At 44.7% G+C, this 20,774-nt stretch overlaps 1 protein-coding gene across 3 annotated transcripts in view; it reads right to left on the bottom strand.

Moving 5' to 3' along the window:
* LOC138580857 (zinc finger protein 514-like) overlaps positions 1 to 20,774 on the bottom strand; it is a 361,413-nt gene that overhangs the window by 104,119 nt on the left and 236,520 nt on the right. For all 3 annotated transcript variants that reach the window (XM_069651738.1, XM_069651739.1, XM_069651740.1), the window contains one exon: positions 15,271 to 15,357. In XM_069651738.1, coding sequence (XP_069507839.1) covers positions 15,271 to 15,357 — 87 coding nt within the window. The remainder of the gene's footprint in view (positions 1 to 15,270; positions 15,358 to 20,774) is intronic.

The raw sequence follows: 20,774 nt of genomic DNA, 5'->3' as shown, positions 1-20,774 counted from the left end.
AAGCACTTTACAAACCAATACAGAACAAGAGGCAAGTGTGATATTGATTAAACGACTGCATGTGGATTCCCCAAAATCCAAAGATACTCCCCGAAAAAGCTTGCGAAATATGACAAAAGTATCGACTCTCAAATTCAAGAAGGTGCTCTTTCGTTGTGGCATGTGACGAAAGTCTTAAAACCTCTGCAATACCTCAACCTAAAACTATCTGCAGCAGACCTACCCGCCAGAGAAGCAAGGATCACCGAGAGGTTAAAAGCTGACTTCTTATCAATGCAAGAACGATTATAAGAGAGTTTCAGTCATAAATATGCCAAAGCAAGTGAATTGTGCAAACTTGATAAAAAAGTGATACAAGAAATTATGCCTCCAAAAACAAGCACGCCCCATAGAAGATCACCTGATGGCTTGTTAAATGCGATCAGAGATAAAAGGAAAAGACGATCAAGCAATCAAGCTAATGACATCTCGAATGTGAGTATGCAAACTACTAACTTTTCCTCTACACAAGACAGCGAGGCGGATCGCGAAGCAAAAAATAAGGCACATTTATCTACTGCTGCTGGACTTCAAATTCACAATAATGTCCTTGCCGCGACCTCAATTGCCATGCTTCCGTTCATGAAGTTATACGAGTCAATTCATGACTCACTAAGTGATCACACATCGATGCTCACAATGCTAAATAACAAGCTTAGCTCAATGGAAACGTTATCTCAAAATATCATCCAAAGGCTTGATTACGAGGCGGACACTTCTAAAGGCTGGAAAAAATGCCTAAGTGACCTAGCTAGATAGGAAACACAGGACAAAACCAATTTAATGGAGGCCGTAATAGATTGTACAAAATGGATGCGGCATAATGTGGCCGATTAGCTCGACGCATAAATCATTAAAATCGAAAGCACCAAGTAAGCAGATAAACTCCACACAGAGGCAACACGGTATATGCAATGAAGCTAATTTTCCTCAATTGTACATTGTATTACCAGCAAATAGTGTAACTTCTGCTCTTGCAGTTCCCACAAAGGAAACTGATTTAACACTTATCCCCAAGGTGGTAGACCAAACAACGCAGCAATGCGTTAACATAGACATCGGGGCAAATGCTTCAACCCAAGAGGTGGTTACTATTCAAAGGGGCGAGGAAGTTGTGAACATCATCCCATGCGTCCCAATAACATCAAATATACCAAATGTTCAACCACATCAAGATTCAAATTTGCAAAACTTGACCAAAAAATTATAATTTGGAATATTTCAAGGACCGGCTAAGACGATAAAAGCTCCTGATAAATCCATTGCAACCACAGGAGCAAGAACAAAAGCAAAGTCTGTTCCTGGAAGGAGTGGACCGACAGCAAAGAGATCACGCCCCAATGAAGCAAAAAAGTTCATAAGGAGCATTTCAACTCTGCCCCCAAGAAGTATTTTCAAACGAGTAGTGACAAAGGGGACTACTTCAAATGTCTGCTCCAACGATCCTCAAACGGCCCCGGTCGTCGCTCAGTGCGCTAAAAGACAGAGAGATGAGTTACAAGAAGTGGACGACGACGAGGTAGAGTCCTCGATAGATCTATGCGACCTCTCGACGTACTCCATTGAAGAAGGCGATGGGGATTCTCTCTTGGTAGATGATGGACTACATTTTTGCGCAAACACTTCAGAAAAGCTAGTAGACGCTAATTCTACTAAATCATTGACAAAAATAAGCTCATGTCGTGATGCTGAAAATAATGGACAAGCAAGAGTAAACGTCGCATCTGAGACAAATAAAACTAAAAGAAATAACATTATTCAAGAAAGAACGGCGACGACTAAAGGCCAAAATTTAAACTTAAATCCCAAACAAACATTAGCGCAAAAGTCAAAACTTTTACGACAAAACAAAGCTATTTTGCAAGACGCTGACAAGCTGTCATACAAGACTACTTGGAAAATTCAAATTGAGAATTTTCTGAATGAAAAAAATGAGGTGAATTTAAATCGAAGTAACATCATCAAGCTCCTACATAGTGTCCCGTCATTGCGCACAATTGGATCTGATGATATTGCGGTCGTCTAGACTGGGTTATTTTTCATCTCAAATCAAAACTCATCGCTAAACAAATACTTCAAGCAAAAGATGATTTGATGGTCTTTGGCTTTGACACCTCGTTGCTCGATGACAACATAAGACAGCAAAATTATTCTAAACAGAGTCAAAATGACCAACAGAATAAGGAATCTAAACAAATCGATTCACAAATCCAGTCGAGAGCAAACATGGTGTCTGCTCCAATAAGCCTTACAAAATCACGATGGACATCTCAAGTGCACAACAAGAATGTCCACTAGGATACGACCACTGATAGGAGAGCAACTTATTGTCTAACCTCTTGGAATACAAAAGGCTTTGCACATTTATTTGAAGAAAAATCAACTGAACTAGATCAATGTTCAATACTATGTCTGCAGGAAACTTGGATGCGGGAGAAACCAGTTAGCGATGTATATACTATCATGTTTAATCCGGCCGGAAAGAACATGTTTGGTCGTCCATTCTCAGGCTTAATTACGATGATCAAAAACAACCTAAAATGGACTGTTTTAAAGACCGTAAATATGAACATGTTCACCCAGGCTACCACAGTACAACTTCCAAAGACCAACCATGATGTCGTGCAGCATTTATTGATAATAAACGTCTACTGGAACCCAGCGATGATCCATCAAAAAGATCTGATAACACCGGTCACGGCAGCAATTGACGAATGCTTAATAACATTCACTGATCCAGCCATCATCGTTTGTGGTGATTTGAACTATTCGTGGTTTAACGTGCCAAACCCTTCAGTTTCAACAAAAAGTTTAACAGGCAATGATGCAACAAATAGAGGGGAGCGATGGTTACAGGAATTGATGGCAAGAGTGCGCAATGTTGAATGGATGCACCCATGGTGATATCCCGGCCCCAGCCACTTGGCATCGTGGCACAAGTTCAAAGACCCTTGATTACATCTGGGTGTCAAAAATGTTTAAAGCAAACATTTCAAGCTTGACAACTGTACAAACCAAAAGAAGCGATCATGATGCTTTACTAATGGTTTGGCACGAGAACGAAAAATCTAGCTTTGATGACAACTATAGAGAAAAGATAACAACTAACAATGCTGGCACGAGGTTGAGAATCAACGCAAAGCAATTGAGCACCTTCACAGATAAATATATTTCATCTCCCGCTTCAATAGGAACAATAAATTATAGCTCACTGATGATACAGTTTTGAGCGGCAAATATAAACTGCAAGAATCAACAAAAATCTAATAGACATCCCTTTAGCTTAACTTTATGTCAAGAAAGAAAGTTATTACGTAAGGATCTATTAAGACTAAAAAAAGAAAAAATAACATAGTTCTAATGAAGAAAAGGCGACAACGGTACAGAACTGGCTCAAAATATTTAACACCACTAGACACCAAGAACAAGCCGAACGGATGTTACAGCTCATAATACGCAAAGACACCAGAGCATTATGGGAAATGATTAATACTGGCAAAATCAAAGCGGCTTATGACATGGCCAATGGAGTAAATGACGAGAGCTGGGTTTCCTATTATTCAAAGGTATTCGACAGAAGTACCAGTATAAACCCATTGCCGAATGATAAAGCCTCCGTTAATTGGAACATAGTGGACTCACACGAAGACATTGAACAGGCAATTCAGAAACTAAATAACACCAGAGCGGCTGGACCTGACGGTATTTCAAATGCAATGCTAAAAACAAACACGCCATCATGGGCAAAGTTAATTTCCACATTATTCAAGAGGATTGCAGCAAGTAAAATCCTACCAGAGTCATGGAGAACAGCTATAATCGTTCCCATGTTTAAAAGTGGCAATCGAAATGATCCATCTAATTATCGCCCTATCATGCTCCTTGACACCATCGGAAAAGTGTTTGCAGCGTTCCTACAAAAGAAATTGACAAATTGGGCCGAACACGTAAAAGTGACTGATAAGCGACAAACAGGTTTTACGAAAGGAGTTGGCGTAGAGCTAAATCTAACGATCTTAAATACCATCAAACTTGAATCCATGAAGAACAATAAAAACTTGTTTCTCGTATTCATAGACCTAAAACAGGCCTTTGATACGATCAATAACCAGAAACTTTGGGAAAGGCTCCTATCATGGGATTGCCCATTAGAGCTAATATATCCCATTATGGCTCTTCATACAAACGCATCCTGTCGAGTAAGATTGAATAAAAAAGGTGACCTCTCCAATTTAATCTACACAAAGAGAGGAGTTAAACAAGGATGCCCATTAGCTGCACTTCTGTTTAAACTTTTTATATCAGATCTCCCTAAAGCCTTGTTACAACCGAGGACCTTTCCGCCAAAGATAAACAACAACCATGTCTCTTGGGTCATATATGCGGATGATATTGTCCTGTTAGATACTACACAAATTGGGTTACAACGATCTCTTGATGCCTTTCAAAGTTACTGTGACATCAATGATTTAATCATCAATACCAAGAAATCAAAGATTATGGCAATCTGGCAATCGTTAATAGCTTGAAGACGCGAAAAAGAATATTTGCCTGGCATCTAAATCAGAAAAAACTTAAAGTAACTAATTTGATCAGTTACCTAGGTATCCAATTTAATGTCTCCATACAAGAACAGCACTGGACTGAAGATCTACATACCAGAATGTCTATGTTCGCCTTACAAGGACTCAAACTTCATGTCGCATATGGTAAATTCACTTTAAAACCATTACTTTCATTCTACTTGCAAATAGTAGTACCGGCGATTACATTTGGTAGTGAAGCAGGATGGAATTTGCCGGCTGACATATGGTGTAAATTAGAGGGAAAGTTCTGGCACAAAATCCTGAATTTACCCAAAAATGTACCCATATCCATGATTCGCTATGAATTAGGTATAGACTCATTATATGGTACAGTTTTATGGAAGTCAATTGCAATTAGGGATGTAACGGTATTACGGTATACCGTTAAAGATACCGTGAACCAATTAATTGAACAATAACCACCGTCACATTGTTTATACCGGTATACCGTTCATACCGTTAAGTGTGCTTTTCAATCTGTTTTGGAAAGGCTGCAGTAAGCAAGTGCTGCGCAGTCTTGGTCTTGCACTGTTGGATGTGCCGTCTGCCAAGTAGTTTCAGTTTGAGCAACTTTTAATGCCATTCCATAAACCACACGTGCCTGACACAAAATCAATATGTTAGCAATAGGAAGAATAAATACAGTGCCAAGGAGGAAAAGGGTTTGCTTTTTTTTTTATTTATATTTTTTTTAAAGCGCTCACACAGCCCGCAGGCATCGCGGCGCTGTTAAAGAAAATGTTTTTGTTTATTTAGTTGTGTAATTGTTTTTGTCTTAGTTGCGTATTTATAACACGCTTAAACACCCAGAGGTTTCTAAGCGCGGACCCGGGGATCAAACCTGTGTTGCTTCGTGTCGTTTTGCTTCCAAGGTGCGCACGTTGCCGCTCAGCTATCCTCTCGGGACTTTGGGTTGGCGGCTTTGGGGTTTATATATTTACAATGGATAATGTTTTCTAAACATATGACAATGGGGGATTTCCCTGGTTCTATCATTGCATTTACATATAATAAGTGACACTGCGAAATGTACTCATCTCTGTGGGTATTCCCTGCTGCCATACCAAAGGGTAACATGTCCGTGATTACTGAACACCTTTTGGCCCGGAAGTAAACTAAAGGCTGTAACGTAAAAAGCGAGTGCGTGTGCATGCGCACAAGCGTATACTACCATCAGACTCCATTGATCTGTGGCATGCAGGTTATCAAGATGGCAACATGTTCATCTTCACCAGTAGCCAGTGGGGGAGCTAAAAGCCTAAATGACCACTTAAGAAAAGCTATTCAGTTTGCTTTGCCAGTCGCAGCAGGGCTCCCCCCCTCCTCCTCCTCCTCCTCCTCCTCCTCCTCCTCCTCCTCCTCCTCTTCCAGACGTGTGTTTGTGTTTGGTGGAAGCAAGGGGTGGCATTTCAGTGGAAAGTATGTTGAAAAGCCCAATTCTGGCCCCGAGTGCCTGGTTTTGTTTGTGATGAATAATCTGACAATTTATGACCTTTTAGAAAATATTTGTTAAGATTAGTTAACTCCACCTGCTATACCGCGATAACCATGATATACCGTCATTTGGCAAGAAGGTTATTGTACCGTCATAAAACTAATACCGTGACACCCCTAATTGCAATGTGGCGTAAAATGAGAAGCGCACAACTAGCAGGCCCCTATGAAATTCTACAAAAAAGACTGAATGTCTATAGATCCGATCTAATAAATAAGTGGGAACAGAAACTGCTCATGGTCATTAAAGATGCAGACTTAACAGATGAACTTGTATTAAAAACACTGCAAAAAGCTAAAACAAACCTGCGACGCTGGAAATGGATATGAAATAATGAGAAGCGAAAGACTTTAAAATGTACACAAGACCTTGGAACCTCGACACATGGGTTGGACGAGATTCCTAAGTACCTTTGTAAATTTCCATCTCATTATCATCGAAACCAATTCATTTCATTGCGCTTCAATCTTTATAAGACTAAAGAGACACTGTTAAGGAACCAGGATCCAGAAACAGCAGATAATCAATGCAGATATTGTAACAGTGCAGTCGAATCAGCAAAACAGTTAGTTACAGAGTGCACTGCCATCATATCACAATGGTCGTTGCATCTTGCAATTTTCCTCCATTAAATAACAACATGGAAGAATGGTAGAGCTACTTAATTGCAGGAGCAAATACAAGGTTGACCTGTGCAGTAGTTAACTTTTTAGACTCTGTTTTACATGCAAAATGAGGTTTTACATAAAGTAAAGTAAGAGTACATTTTGGGGTAAACTGAAATGACGACCTGCAAATCTTTAACCAAGTTTGGATCAAAGTCATTCGGACTAATGTTGTGAAATGTAATAAAAAAGTTTGTACTTTTTTGTAAAGTCAAACTAACAAAATATTACAATAAAAAATAAAAATGAGAATGGGAAAATCAGGGGAAAGGATGAAAAAACGAGCTTGGGAAAGCTGGGCAAAGGATGAAAAAAGAGCATGAAAAGCAGGGGAAAGGATGATCAAATCGAGAAAGGGAAAGGATGAAAAAAAACAAGCATGGGAAAGCAGGGGAATGGAAGAAAAAATGAGCATGCAAAAGCAGGGGAAAGGATGAAAAAAACAAGCCTGGAAAAGGATAAAAAAACGAGCATGGGAAAGCAGGGGAAAGGATGAAAACAATTAGCATGGGAAGGAGGGGGATAGGCAGGCCCCCAGGGCCCGGCTCCCCGACCCAGCTCCAAGGATCGTATGTGCCTCTCGGGCCACCTGATACTCTTTTGGGGTGGTCACGAGACGCCCCACACTGCTTCGTCCTCTTTGCTGGCTGGTCCACAGTTACTCACCACCTTCCCCTGGGTGTCAGCCCCTTCCATCAATGCTGCAGATCTGCCAGGCCCCACACCTTCTTACATTCCACTGCTACCAGCGTCTTCTCCCAATTACACAGCCCCCTGTCAGCTGGGCCATCCCACAAGCCTAGTTGTCCAATCACACAGGACACATAGGAGGATGGACCCTGCCATTGGGCATCTGTATACTCCTCCAACTCTGGGTAGTAGCACCTGTGAGAAACCTGAAGATGTCTCACTCGCTAGTCCCCCAGGGATCTGTCATCCAGGTGGCCAGGACATGGCCATCGCTACTGGATCCAGTTCCTGGGGGTGGACCAGTGCAGGAGGATCACCTCGGTGAGAGGTATTCGGGGAGTGGAAGTGGGACACTGAAGGGTGAGACCCAGTACCCCCTTCCTTATGAAACCTTTTCCCCATCCTACCCCGTAGGGTATCTAAAAACTCAACCCCTCCCTTTCTTGACACAAACACTTTCTCACAGACCGATTACCCTGAAAGATGATGGACTAACACCAGAACCATATACCTGACATGTTCCAACACAAGGGTCAGACAGAGTCAGGCAATTGCCGAGAATTACACACACCCGACTTCCCTTCCCCTTCCCCATAGGGATAAAAGGCGGAGCACGAAAACACACTGTGAGCAAGACCAAATGCATGAGGAAGCAGCTATTCCGAGACTGCAGTTCAAACGGAGGAGAAAGGCAGCGAAAACTGAAATGGCGACAAGGAGGGAATTGCCCTTGCCCTTTTCAACCCAGACTGGCGCAGTCTCCGAGAAGGAAAACGTAAAACCAGGAATTGCAGCTGGCGAATGGTGCCAAGGATGTCAGCGGTATATGGAACCCTCCCGCACTGATAGCCAGGGCGGGGAGAAGCTGTTGTCATCATGGTACCGTCCTTCACTCCAGAGGCAGGAGACGCCAAAATAGTTCGGCACAGCCAATGAGTCGGAAAGAACTGATAATAGATTGAACTGTGTTGGGCTCAAGGTTGTTAAGAGCAACATCAAAGAAAGAAGACTAAAGCACACAGGTCTTTTGTAAGTCAAATAGGTATCAGTTAGAGTGGCCTGGCGCCACGTGGGTGCTCAATCGAAGGACTCTGAGTGATGACCCGCTCGTGAACAAGGAGAACGTGTTGAACTGAGAAATCGAAGTCATATGAGGGTCAAGCCAAACCCCTTGTACAGTCGAAGGTCTTTGACATGTTGTGGAAAAGCTAAGTGAACTACATTGTTGTGCCAAATGTGAACCTGACTGAGGGATGTCCACAGTGAGTGGTTGGTCTGAGCCCGACTAAGGGAGGCCAACGTTGAGAGAAGGATCGGAGCCTGGCTGAGGGGGATCCAAGGGTGAAGAGTAATCGCCCGACGTGAAGATAAATAGAAGGAACTTACTTTTGTTTTGTTGTTTATGAGACTTTCTATGAAAGAGACTTGGACGCAGAAGGTCCTGATAATGAGAAAAGGAACTGTAACCTCATGCTGGAGAAGCCCAGGAGTGTGCTGTGCTCAAGAGTCCTGACTTATCATTTTGTGAACACTTCTTTCTTCTTTTGTGAACATTATCCCACACTCTTTTGTAGCATAGCGGTTAGGATTGGTAATCGTTTGTTTTAGTATGGGCCCTGTTTATTTGACTAGAGTCCACTAGGACTGTATTATTCTTATTTGATGGGTGTAGCTTGCTCCCATCTTAGATTTAGATTAGGCATTTATCTCACCCATTTTAATAGTTTAATAAAGACCCTTGAACTGAGATCACTTGTGTCTGTCTTACTTTGCTACCATGCCTTCCTTACACACCCCAGCCCCAAAGTACCTTCTGCCTGACTGCCGGTCCAGAGACCTCCACCAGTCTCTCAGCCGTGCCCTTCCACTCTCACTGACCTCAGGTCTGACGTATCCCCCCAGACCAGGTTAGGTGCAGGCAAAATAGCAGCTGCTCATCCCATCCCCTGTTCCTGTGGGGTCGATGCACCTCAGGCATACCGGTTTTGCTGCCCTGTTTGTCGGTCTACTCTGGCTCTCCCTGGGGCACAGCCACCCCAGTCTGGCCCCTACTAACCTTGTCTGTCCCCTATAGTGCAGTCGCTCCCGGCCAGTCTGCAGCCCGGAGTGCTCCCTTGACTCCCGGGACGGCCGTAACAGGTCTGCCCCCTCAAGGCCACACTGTCCGCTGGGCAATCTCACCCGGCTTCGCTGCTCTGGCTGCCAGCTGTGTCGTCTTCTCCCGCAGTGGTACTGTGCACTCTCACCAGCCAACTGCAGTCCCGCTCGAGTCGGCTCCTCCGTGCGGGTGGGTGAGACTGCTTTTGCCATGCCCCACGAGGCTGGTTCCTGCTCCAGAGAGCTCTGATCCTTCAGAGTGCAGGAAATATGGTGACCCCTTCTTGCCTGCAGAAGGGGGGTCACCTCCGTTATCACCATTTTCTCCCTCTTCCCGGCACCAAAACGTCACAGAAATGCAGCTCCTGGCTGTGGACCGCCTCCGCTTCCCGGGTCTGGACCGCAATATCAGCTGATTATAACTTCAGCCAGGATTTTGATTTAAGGGTTCTGGCAGCCCCTCGGAGCACTAGGAGTCTGTATCTACATTCTTCAGCTGCCCAGCTGAGCCCCTGTGGTGGGATTTCATGATATGTGCGTGGGACAACAGTGCACTGAAGGCTGGGCTATCCTATGATTGGGCTGTGCCCGATATCCTGGGGCCACACATGATGCACTGATTCTGTGCAACAGCACCCTGCTTGCGTACATGGAGAGAGACAGAGGACAGCACACCTGGCTCGTGGGTAGGTAGCACTCAGACCTGACTGCCAAAACACTGACATACACCTGGGGCACGTAAGTAGTAGTGAAGTGAATGAACCACAAGTACCAGGCACCCTGATCGACCCACCCCAGGACACAGACTTGACACATGTGATGAGCCAGGGAATCCAGTCATGGCGGTAACGCTGATTCCAGCATTGCAGATTTACTGCTGAATTACCGCTTAACTCGTAATGAGGCCCTTTATCTCGTGTGTCTGCCTCTCCGTCATGATGTCTTCACAGAAGGTGGAGGTGAGTGTCCGGGAACGTAAGCGCACTAGCCTAGATATGCTTCAGCAGGGTCTCTGGTTAATGGTGGTGTAGCTAAGGCTGGTTTTGTGTGGGTTGGCGGGTTTAGTGCAGGAATGGTCAAGCCTTAGTTGTGGGCTGGATCTCACTGGTAATGGTCGAGCTTGCAGGCAGTGAGTAGATGCAGGAGACGGTGAGGATGTATTACGGTTGCAGGAGCAACACCAGCTGGTTTCACGGGCAAGGCAGCTGGTAGGGGAGGGTGTGGAGCAACTTTAATAGCATGATCAGTGACCTTGGGAATCATGGGTCCCAGCAGAGATTGTGGTCAGGGCGGGAGCGGGGTGCCTTTAAGTGCAGGAGCAGTCATCTTAGGTTTTGCGGGTCTTGGGCTGGGCGCTGGTAGAGGATTAGCGTAGAGTGATCAGTGGGGTTCTGTGATGTGTAGTTACAAGTTGGGTCTAGGTGGCATGGGTCCTACCTGTGTTAGGGGCTGGGTGGTTCTTACGATGGCGGCTTTATTGTGGATGACTTTGGGTAGCAGATGGTGTGTCTGCATTGGGCGGCAGGGGAGGGGCCAGGTCGGCATGCCGTTAACATTGCCTTGCGGATGCGGAGCAAGCATAGACAGAGGTGGTAGGAAGATCGTAGGAGGCGGTGTGGTTATGGTGCATGTGCAGTAAAAGGTCACGTGCAAGTGCTCACTCGTGGGATGCAACGCTTACCCAAGACAGGCGTGTCTTGCAGTGATCTATCTAGTGCTTGTAAAGGGCATTGATCTGCTTTAGGATGTCTCTAAGGTGTGTCATGCTCCATGCCCTCCAGGACCCGACAGAAGAGATCCTTAAATGTGGTCCTTCGATGTGTGCCACCGGCTTCGCCTGCCGGCTCGTTACAGGCAAGACAGATAAGGGGAGCACTGGCCAATGATGTTGCTGGCCCATAGTTTCGACGGTAAGAGTGTCGCTAGTGGAAGACTCAAGGTGGATGCTTCCTATGCCACATACAATTGCGGCGGCCATTTTAGGAGGGAGCCCATGCTCTGTCTCACAGATGGACACAGTGGGTGCTGCAGGCACTGGTGCATGTGGTAGGGGTCCACTCCAGTTTGCATCAGGATACTCGGCCTGACAGGAGAGATCCTTCTATGTGGTCCTTCGATGTGGGCCACATAGAATTGGCTAATTGATCTAATAGAAGGGCATTGCCATCCCATCGTAGAAACACATTATCAATGTAACTAAACATGAACCAAATGGTCAGTGAACTGCATTACTTGATCATTACGTGACTTGTTTGCTTCCACGGCCCCATCAAAATACGCTTGCGTAGGAGGGAGCAAAACATCAGTCAACTGTCAGTAAAATGTAATTGTGGATGAGCAAAGGTTGACTCCCACCTAGCAAAATGAAGACGGAAGTGATTATTTTTGATCCTAGATGCAAGGCACAAAGACTCCTTTCACTCTCCCAACAGGTCAATCAGGTGGCAAAGTACTTTTTCTTTCATCATTTGGAATCTTAGCACAATCCTGCTACATAATACCAAGGTGAACGGGCATTGAGCATTTCATGGACAGTCATCTATTGCATGTTACTAAAGTATATGTAGGAAGAAATGAGCCCCATATACTCTAGGTGGCCCAGAAAGCAGCACTATGGGCCTCATCACGATTTGGGCGGTAGCCCCGGCGCTATTACCGCCGGTGCTATTAGCGCTACCGCCAAACCCCCCGGCGCTATTAGCGCCGGATCACGGGTTTGACAGAATGGTTGGTTCGCATTCCCCATTGGGCCCATTCGGGAATTCCTCATTCCACCTTGGGCCCAGTGAGGAATTTTTGCGCTATCACCTCCGGTGGATTTCCAGCCGGCGGTAATAGCGCCATAAATCGGCAAATTTGTGGCAGATTTACCCCCAGCTCAGAGCTAGGGGCAAATCCTCCAAGCCCATGATCTGGCAGACCCTTAAATGCGGCGGTAATAGCGCTACCGCCACATTTAAGGGTTACCGCCAGACTCGTGATGAGGCCCATGGCAAGTGGCATGAGGGATAATCTTCCCAACTGCTGGGGAAGAAAGAAACGTGGCTTCTTGACCTTTGGGGAAAGTATCACCTGAAATGGCAACTTAAATCTAAAGGAGCCTGACGGAAGAAGACCAGGAATAAATGGCTCATCGCACTGAATGGCATGGTTCTATTAGGGCCCCAGTCAGGAGAGTGCGGCTGCCGACAAACATGAGTTGCCAAATAGGGAATTGAAGATTCTCGCTGTTAGGTCTGTAAGGGTGCAGAAATACAGGTCTGATACAATGGTGGCATGTTTGTTGGCAAAGACATTTATTTATAAAAGTAAAAGAAAAGGAAAAACCTATCTTGCCCTATTTCTATGAGGGGGTATCCTACCTCAACAAAAATACTAAGGACTCTGTCAGTATCTCTAGTAAAGTAAAATGGCCACCATCCTGTCTCCTATGTCCAAATCTATTTCCGTCCCTTGCACTCTAAACTAACTAAGGAAAAACTGGGTGTCTTCATGGTCCAGAAAGAGGCTCCTCTTGTTCTGCATACAGATTGAAATGTTCCGTTTTTGATGAGAAAACCTAATGAATGCTTCTTCAACTTAAAAGTTCTTGATCTTAAATGCGCTTCCAAACATGTTCAAAGCACAGTTGCCAAATATCAGGGTGGGGGGGGGGGGTCTCTTCCCCCCATTTTTTACTTGTGTAGAGGCGCGTTATAAACGTAGCATCAGGTCTGGTTTAATATCCTACCAGACATGACTGTAGTCTATCTGTTCACAAAACACAATTCCCAAATGTCTCCATGTTACCAATGTAGCATCAAGTCTGGTTCACTTTCCTGCCAGTCTTGACTGAAGACTTTTTGTTCACAAAACACAATTTCAAAATCTTTCCAGGTAACCAATATAGCATCAAGTCTGGTTAAATATCCTGCCAGGCTTGAGTGTAAATCCTAGAGTTCCAAAAAGTGTCTCTTCATTTTGCATGGATCCCCGTCCCCATGTTCTGGCTTCTTGCACCTATCTTTCTCTTTTACTTGGATCCCAGGCCCCTCTGGGCTGTTTAAGTAGCTCCCTGGCCTGTTCTGTAGCTTGTTTCTCTTTTCCGTGGGTCCCAGACCCTTTTATATTCTCTTGGAGTCTCCCTGACTTGCTTTGGACCCCAGCCCATTGACTATGTGCTTCTTCAGGCTTGTGTGGGTCCTTAACCCCCGTCTACTGCTTTGGCAGGCCTCGCCTGACTCCATATGGGTCCCAGACCCTGGTGTGCTGTGCTGACGGGGCTTCCCCAACTTCATATGGGTCTCAGGCCCTAGTTTCCTGTTTTTGTGGACCTCTGCCCCTGCTTCACTCAATGGCCAATTGAACAGACCTGGTGTACTCTCCTGCCAGGTACTGTTTCACATAGGATATTTGGTAAACTTTGTTTCAATCTGTACAGCTCTTGAGTTATCTCTTTTTGCTTTTCGGGATATTGGGATATGCCCATTTAATCTATTCAGCTCCCTCCGTGTCCCAGCAGCCGGCCTGGCCCTTTCCCTACCATCGGGAAATGTTGTTGCGGTCTCCGGTCTGTCCTGAAAGCAGAGCAGGGCTTCTGTGCTGCTTCTGCGTTCAGCATCCCGTCTTTAGCGGCTTCGTAGCGGAAGGCTCTTTCTCATCACCAGACTGGTCCCTGTTGCATGGACCTCCAGGAGAGACTTGTTCCTACTCGCCAGCGTCTCGACTTCTTCACTTCGGGTCCCTCGCGTTGGAACCTGCGTCTAGTTCCTCGCTCCTCCAGGGCTGGCTTGACACAGTATACAGTCCTTCCTTGCTTTTTATCAGCGAGGCTGCCTCTAATAAACTGTACTGCATATGTTGGATCCGCACTGGGCTTTTGCCACCTTGTCTGATCTTCTTCGTGTCAGTGATGGTTTGTAGTCCTCCTGGATAAGTCTCACTCTTCCTCATCCCAGTATGATTACTGAAGTCCTGTATTCTACTGAAATACATAGAGGTGTGGCGGACCAGAGAAGACTGAGTGTGGTGAAAGGACAGTGGGGACAGAGATAGAGGTGGTGAATACTGCATTCTCCCAAGGCTCTCATCACTGGTCCCTTGGAGGGCTTTCCTCCCCATGGGAACTACCCGCTTAGTACCACCCCCAGGGGGGCTACCGAGTAGCGACCTCGCCATACTGGCCTCATGGGAAGGTGTTCCCCCCAGGGGAACAGCGATAATACCATGGTATTTAACAGAGGTCCTAGTTCCTGCAAAATGCTAGCTGAATGTCCAATATGAACTGGCTAAAACACTTTACAAACACTTTACAAACTTGCATGTCATTATTTGGCAAGCGATTACTTCACTGTATCTTCCCAATGTACTTTTCCTGCTGCCGAAGAAATCACATATTTTGAGTTTTCATGAGGATTAAAGCAGCACCGCTTCAGCAAAAGCTGAATTCAGTAATTAATAGTGACTATTACGATCTTCCATCGGGTAAAAAACACAAGTTGGAGAAATTATTGTATCACTCATGCTGCAATTCACAGAAGCAGTTCAGTTCAGAATTTGAGTCAAATGTACAAAGCTATGTAATGCAATATCTCAAAATGACTTTAAAATCTTATTATTCTAGCAAGTAAACACACAGTTGTATCAGAGCTGTATCAAGTTCACCAATACATATTTTGCTGTTTCACCTGCCACCCATTATCCAATGCTCTTCACATACCTTTAGTTCTTTCCACAGGCTGTTTGAAATGTGTTCTTTTGTCCTCATTACCACTCAGTGAAAACACAGCAGTAACAACTGGATAAGCTGTATATAAAAAAATCAAATAATAATTAACAGAACATTAATGTAATACAAGCAACAAATTGGCTGACCCTGGCATTACTGCCAATTAGCAAACTAACATGAACCAGGATGACAAAATCAATAAAAGTGTGATTGGATTATATATGGTTTCAGTTTTAATGGACTTTCTGCCGACTGCACAACCTATACTGCTGAAACCTCCTTCAAAATAAACTCTATAAACTGCTTGAGCATGATAAGACCATGAATTTGGAAGGAGAATATCACCTCCATGTTGCCTCACACTAAGTAGCATCTTTCAAATAAACAAACAAAAAAGTAATAACTATAAATCGAAAGATGTGCACATTACATTGTGAATGAAAGATCTTCCTGTTGGATAGCTCAACACAGTGATTTTGGATTTGTATTATTCAATTTCCCACTGGAAGGGAATGCCAAAACTGATAGGTCAACAGACAATTCAGGAAACATAAAATGGGATTCAAACAGTTTCATTTTATAACACAAAGAGGCACAGTGTGTGAGGTGGACTGGGTAAAAGAGTGAGGGCTCTTATAATACATCAGAAGAGAGCAATCCCCTCTCACTGAAGAGTGGTAGTCTGCCTGTCCCTCCCTCAATTCACTGTGGTTTGAAATTCTCACCTACACTTCCCTCACTTGGTGTGGTTGGTTGTCGTCACCAGGATGCAGAGTTATTTAGGTTGTCATTGCACCTAACAGACTAGTAGGGTCCGGACTTGTTTCAGGTACAGCCACATCTGACTCTTGCTGGGGCAGAGAGCTTTGGTGGAGATCACTGTGATGCTGGCTCTGTGCCTGCCACCGTCATTGCCCGCACAATGTGATTTTGCGCCCCTTCCACTTGTTCTCTCTAAATCTCTTCTCATCTTCCTGGTCAGCTCCACTCTCTCTCCGTCTCCTCTCCTCCTTGAAGACCAGTAATAATCAGGCACTCTTAATTAGTTTATTTTCTTTTTCCCTGGGGGATTCTTTTCTCTTTCACTTCAGCACTCCCATTCTCTTCTTGCTCCTCACTAGTCTTGACTTCCTCTCGTCCTCCTCCTTCTTTCTGGGGTCTTTTCCATGTTTGCTTCCTTCGCACACTATTCCTTCTATGGGGTTTTCAACTTTCTTCTCTGATTTCTGCCACCTCCTCCTTATAATCCCCTCCCCAAGTCCTTCCCCACCTGTGGGGTTCCATAAGGCTTGTACCTCTCACCACTACCCCAGTCATGAAACTCATCAAAAATGATGCAGGTGATACGCAAATCATCTACAAAATCAATACCAGCGATTTACCAACTACCTCTCATCAACAGATGAATGAGAAGTGTGAGGAAGGCATGGTAGCAACAGCAAGACAGACACAAGTGACCACAGTTCAAGGGTGTTTATTGAACTTTCACAGGGGTGAGATAAACGCGTATCTAAACCTAAATATACAGATGGGAGCAAGCTACAACCATCAAATAATAATAATGCAGTATAAAAAAGGGCCTATACTAAATATAAACTATTGCCAATCCTTACTACTAATTTACAAATAATGCACAGTAAAGTTCATGAAAAAGAAAGAAGTTTTCGCAAAATGATAAGTCAAATGATAAGACTTTGACCTCCCCCACGTTTTCAGCATGGGGCAAGGTGGTTCACTCAAGCCAAGCACACACTCTGGCTTCTCTGGCACGAGGATACAGTTCTATTTTCACAGTTCAGGACCTCCTGTGTTCCAGGTCTCTCTGCTTCTTGACTCAGAGGGCTTGGTGTACATAAAACAAAATTTAAATGTTCTTTTCCCTGGATCCTCAACTGGGCTCAGATCCCTTTTGAAAAAAAAAGTTCAACGTTGGATCACCCTCTTCCGGGCTCGGATGCCCTTAACACCAATGTCCGAGAGTTCTTTCGCGGGTGACTCACCCCGGATCCCCCTGTGCTGGGCTCCGATCCCTTTCATTCACTCAACTAGTCTCCCTCAGCCGTGCTCGGACGAATTGTAATGTATCTTAACCAAAAGTTCAAAGTGGGATCCCCCTCTTCCGGGCTCAGATCCCCTTTTTAAAGTCCAGGTTAAATTAATCTCCGTCAGCCGGGCTCAAACCAATTTGGATTTACTTTAAAGTATCAAAGACCTTCGAATGTGCACAGGATTTTGCTTGACCAGCTGCATGACCACTTCGATCTCAATATTCCTTTTTCTCACATTCAGCATCAGTTGAAAAGAGACCTTCAAATGAGCACCCACATGGCGCCGGATGACTCTGTGCACGGTCTCGTTTCTCACAAAGTTCCATCGCAAAGTTCGAATATTACTTTTTTGGTTCCAATTATACTCGTGAGCTCATCGCCAACGCCTCACACACTGTTCTCTTTATACAAAGTTGCTGCTTGCAATCTTGGTTCAAAACACTAGCCAGTTTGGTATCAGTCTCTCTGACTCACCGGCTGTGCTGTCTTTTCTGATGCCGCTTTGTTGTTGAACCGAAGGACAGTACCACAGCGGCAATCGCTCCTCCCCGCCTTGGTTATCGACGCGGGAGAGCCCCGGGTACCTCTGACACACTGTGCAGGTTTGATCAGCCTTAGTTCCTGATCTTCAATTTACTTTCCCAGGCTCATTAAAGTAACAGTCTTTAGAGGTCACTGGTACTTCCCTCCTTGCAGCTCTCTCTGGTCTTTCTCCTTGTATTAAAGTGCCATCTTGAAACTGCTGTTTCCTCAGGTGGTTTGCCTCGCCCAGAGTGTGCTTTCGTGCTCCGCCTTTTATCCATGTGTGGAAGTGTGATGGAAGTCAGGTGTGTGTAATAATCTGTAATTACCTGACCTTGCCTGTCCATGGTGTTGGGACATGTGAGGTATATATACAGCTCTGGTGTTAGTCTGCTGTCGCTCACGGTGAGTTGTGCTTGAGTAAGTGACTGCGTCGGGAAAGGGGGGGGGTTGAGTTCCTAAATATCCTACCTGGTAGGATGGGGAAAAGGTGTTATTGGGAAGGGGAAACTGCGTCTCACCATCCAGTGTCCCACTTCCACTCCTTAATGGAACCTCATTCAGGTGATGCTCCCACACTGGTCCAGCCCTAGGAACTGGATACAAAAGCGATGGCAATGTCCTGGCCACCTGGATGACAGATCCCTGGGTACTAGCAGGTGAGACACCTTCAGGTTTCTCACAGAAGCAACAGCCTTTAACTCAGCCCGGCCAAAACTGAAATTATGATCATGCCCAATGACCTCGCCTTTAAACAGCACACAAAATGGTCTACCAAAATGGGAAACAGACCAGAAGCTTCCAGAGTAGTTACACATCTCAGAATTCTGATGGACAACACTAGAAGTCAATGCAGTAGTGAAGAAATGATTCTTCCATCTGTTCGCGATCAAACGAATACTACCCTTTCTCATCTTGCCACACGGAACATGTGCCATCATCTCTATCGTCATGTCAAGAATAGAGCACGCCAACAGCATCTACCTTAGAATGCCAGACTAGAGGAGGTAGCAGCAGGACTACTCCTCAGACCAAGATAGAGGATATCCCACCAGCACCAAGATCCTTACATTGGCTACCAGTCAAGAGAAGGCTTTACTTCAAAACACTTTGCATCGTCCAAAGAGCAAATCATGGCAATGAGGAGGATTCCTGCAAGACAAAATCTCCATCTATAGACCAAAACGAACCCTGAGGTCTAGCAAGGATATACGCCTGCAACCGAAACAATATTTGAAAATGAAATATGGTGGATCAGCCTTTTCATACATCTCAAAAATACTATGGAGCTCACTCCACCGAGGAAATACGCACAATACAGGAACACCTGGCCTTCAGGAACTCAAAACCTGATTCTTCGATTTGCCTTCCTAAAAAGCTATACTGTGGTCTAAGAGGCAGGAGGATAACTCAAGGGCAACAAGTTTGTCTTGGAAGTAAGACAACACAGAACAACACAGGTTCAAACCCCGGTCCCATGCTTAGAGACGGCTCTACGGTATTAAGCGCATTATAAATGATTAAATAATGAAGAGTGGTGAGTAACCTCAATACAAAGAGGTACACCATGAAGTATTGGGTCCAGTTCATTACTCCAAGATCAAGTCAAAAAAAGCTGGTAAGCCTTGAGCAAAAGAAGACATAACATTGTTAGCAACCACACTATGGATTTCAGTCGAAACACCCAAAAAGAATCCATACAACAATAGCACAATGATTACCTCCTTTCTAGCATTAACCCTACTAAAACTCTTCAAACTCCTGAAAACACACCTCACACCAACCAAATACAACACCTGTCAAGATTTGCTCCCTTTGCTCTTGTTCCCGCCACTGTAGGGCATGATTTGAGAACTGTTTCAAACTGGATTTACCTTCTAAACCCTAAAAACAGTACTATGCTGATTTGGGAGCTCAAATGCCCTATTTTCCATTTCCCTTCCCTTCCGGATCGATTTTGGTTTTTCACAGGCAATATGCTTTTTTATTCAAAAGACTACGCTTTCTGGTATTCCTTGCTCATTGCTTCATCTCCACTCTTGCAGGACCAGGTTGGGTAGAAGATAAGTAACAACTGCAGCTGCAGGTGCTAGCAAGCTTCCCACCTGATGCGTATGATCATTAGCCAACTTTAAAAGCCTCAGTTTGCTTCAGTTCAGCCCTGGTCATTGATGCAGTATTCCGGTTTATGACTGGTACCTTGTTCCTGTTTTTTTGCTTAGTGTCTAGTTCCTTATTTCTTGTTCCAGGATCCCTGAATTTCGATTTTAGTGTGTTTATTAGGATTTTCTGCTTCCTGGATTCCCTTTTCTGTCTTCCTTTGTTTTCCAGTGCTTTCCTTTTCCTGTACAGTCCAACCTGTCTGTGTTCTAATTTCCTTTGACGTTGCCCTATTCTGCAGTGTAACCTTGATCTTTTAGTCATCCATCATTTATAGATTTACTATTTACTATTTTGTACCATTTTCCTTTCCTTCCCCTGGGTGGGGAGGAGGGAGGTTTTGACTTGTAATTTCATTGTCCATGCCCATGTTCCTTTACTTTCCCTTGCAGTCAGTTCCTGGTATTCTCTTGCACCTCTCTTTGTGTTCGCTTTTGATTGTTAGGTGTAGTGTGCAGTTGTATCGGAGCTCATGTGTGAATGCGTATGTTTTTCCTCTATTCTGAGATCACTATTCCTACTTGCCCTTGTCAAGAGTCTTATGTATTAAGTTATCCTCCCTTTCAGATTTCTACTGAACGGTGGCATGCATTGTCTAATCCTCCCACAAGATGTTCAAGATAGAGCGGATTCTCGCTAAGAAGCAGGAGAGGAACAGACCCATCCCAAAGTGGATCAGCATGAAAACTGGTAACAAGATCAGGTATGGTCCTTCACTTATAAAGTAGTTTTGGGGTTGGCGCAACCGTCCAGTTGCTCATATTC

This window comes from Ambystoma mexicanum, chromosome 3p (genome assembly GCF_040938575.1).
Source record: "Ambystoma mexicanum isolate Mex_15411 chromosome 3p, UKY_AmexF1_1, whole genome shotgun sequence".
Taxonomy (NCBI): domain Eukaryota; kingdom Metazoa; phylum Chordata; class Amphibia; order Caudata; family Ambystomatidae; genus Ambystoma; species Ambystoma mexicanum.
This window is presented reverse-complemented; position numbering and strand designations above follow the sequence as displayed.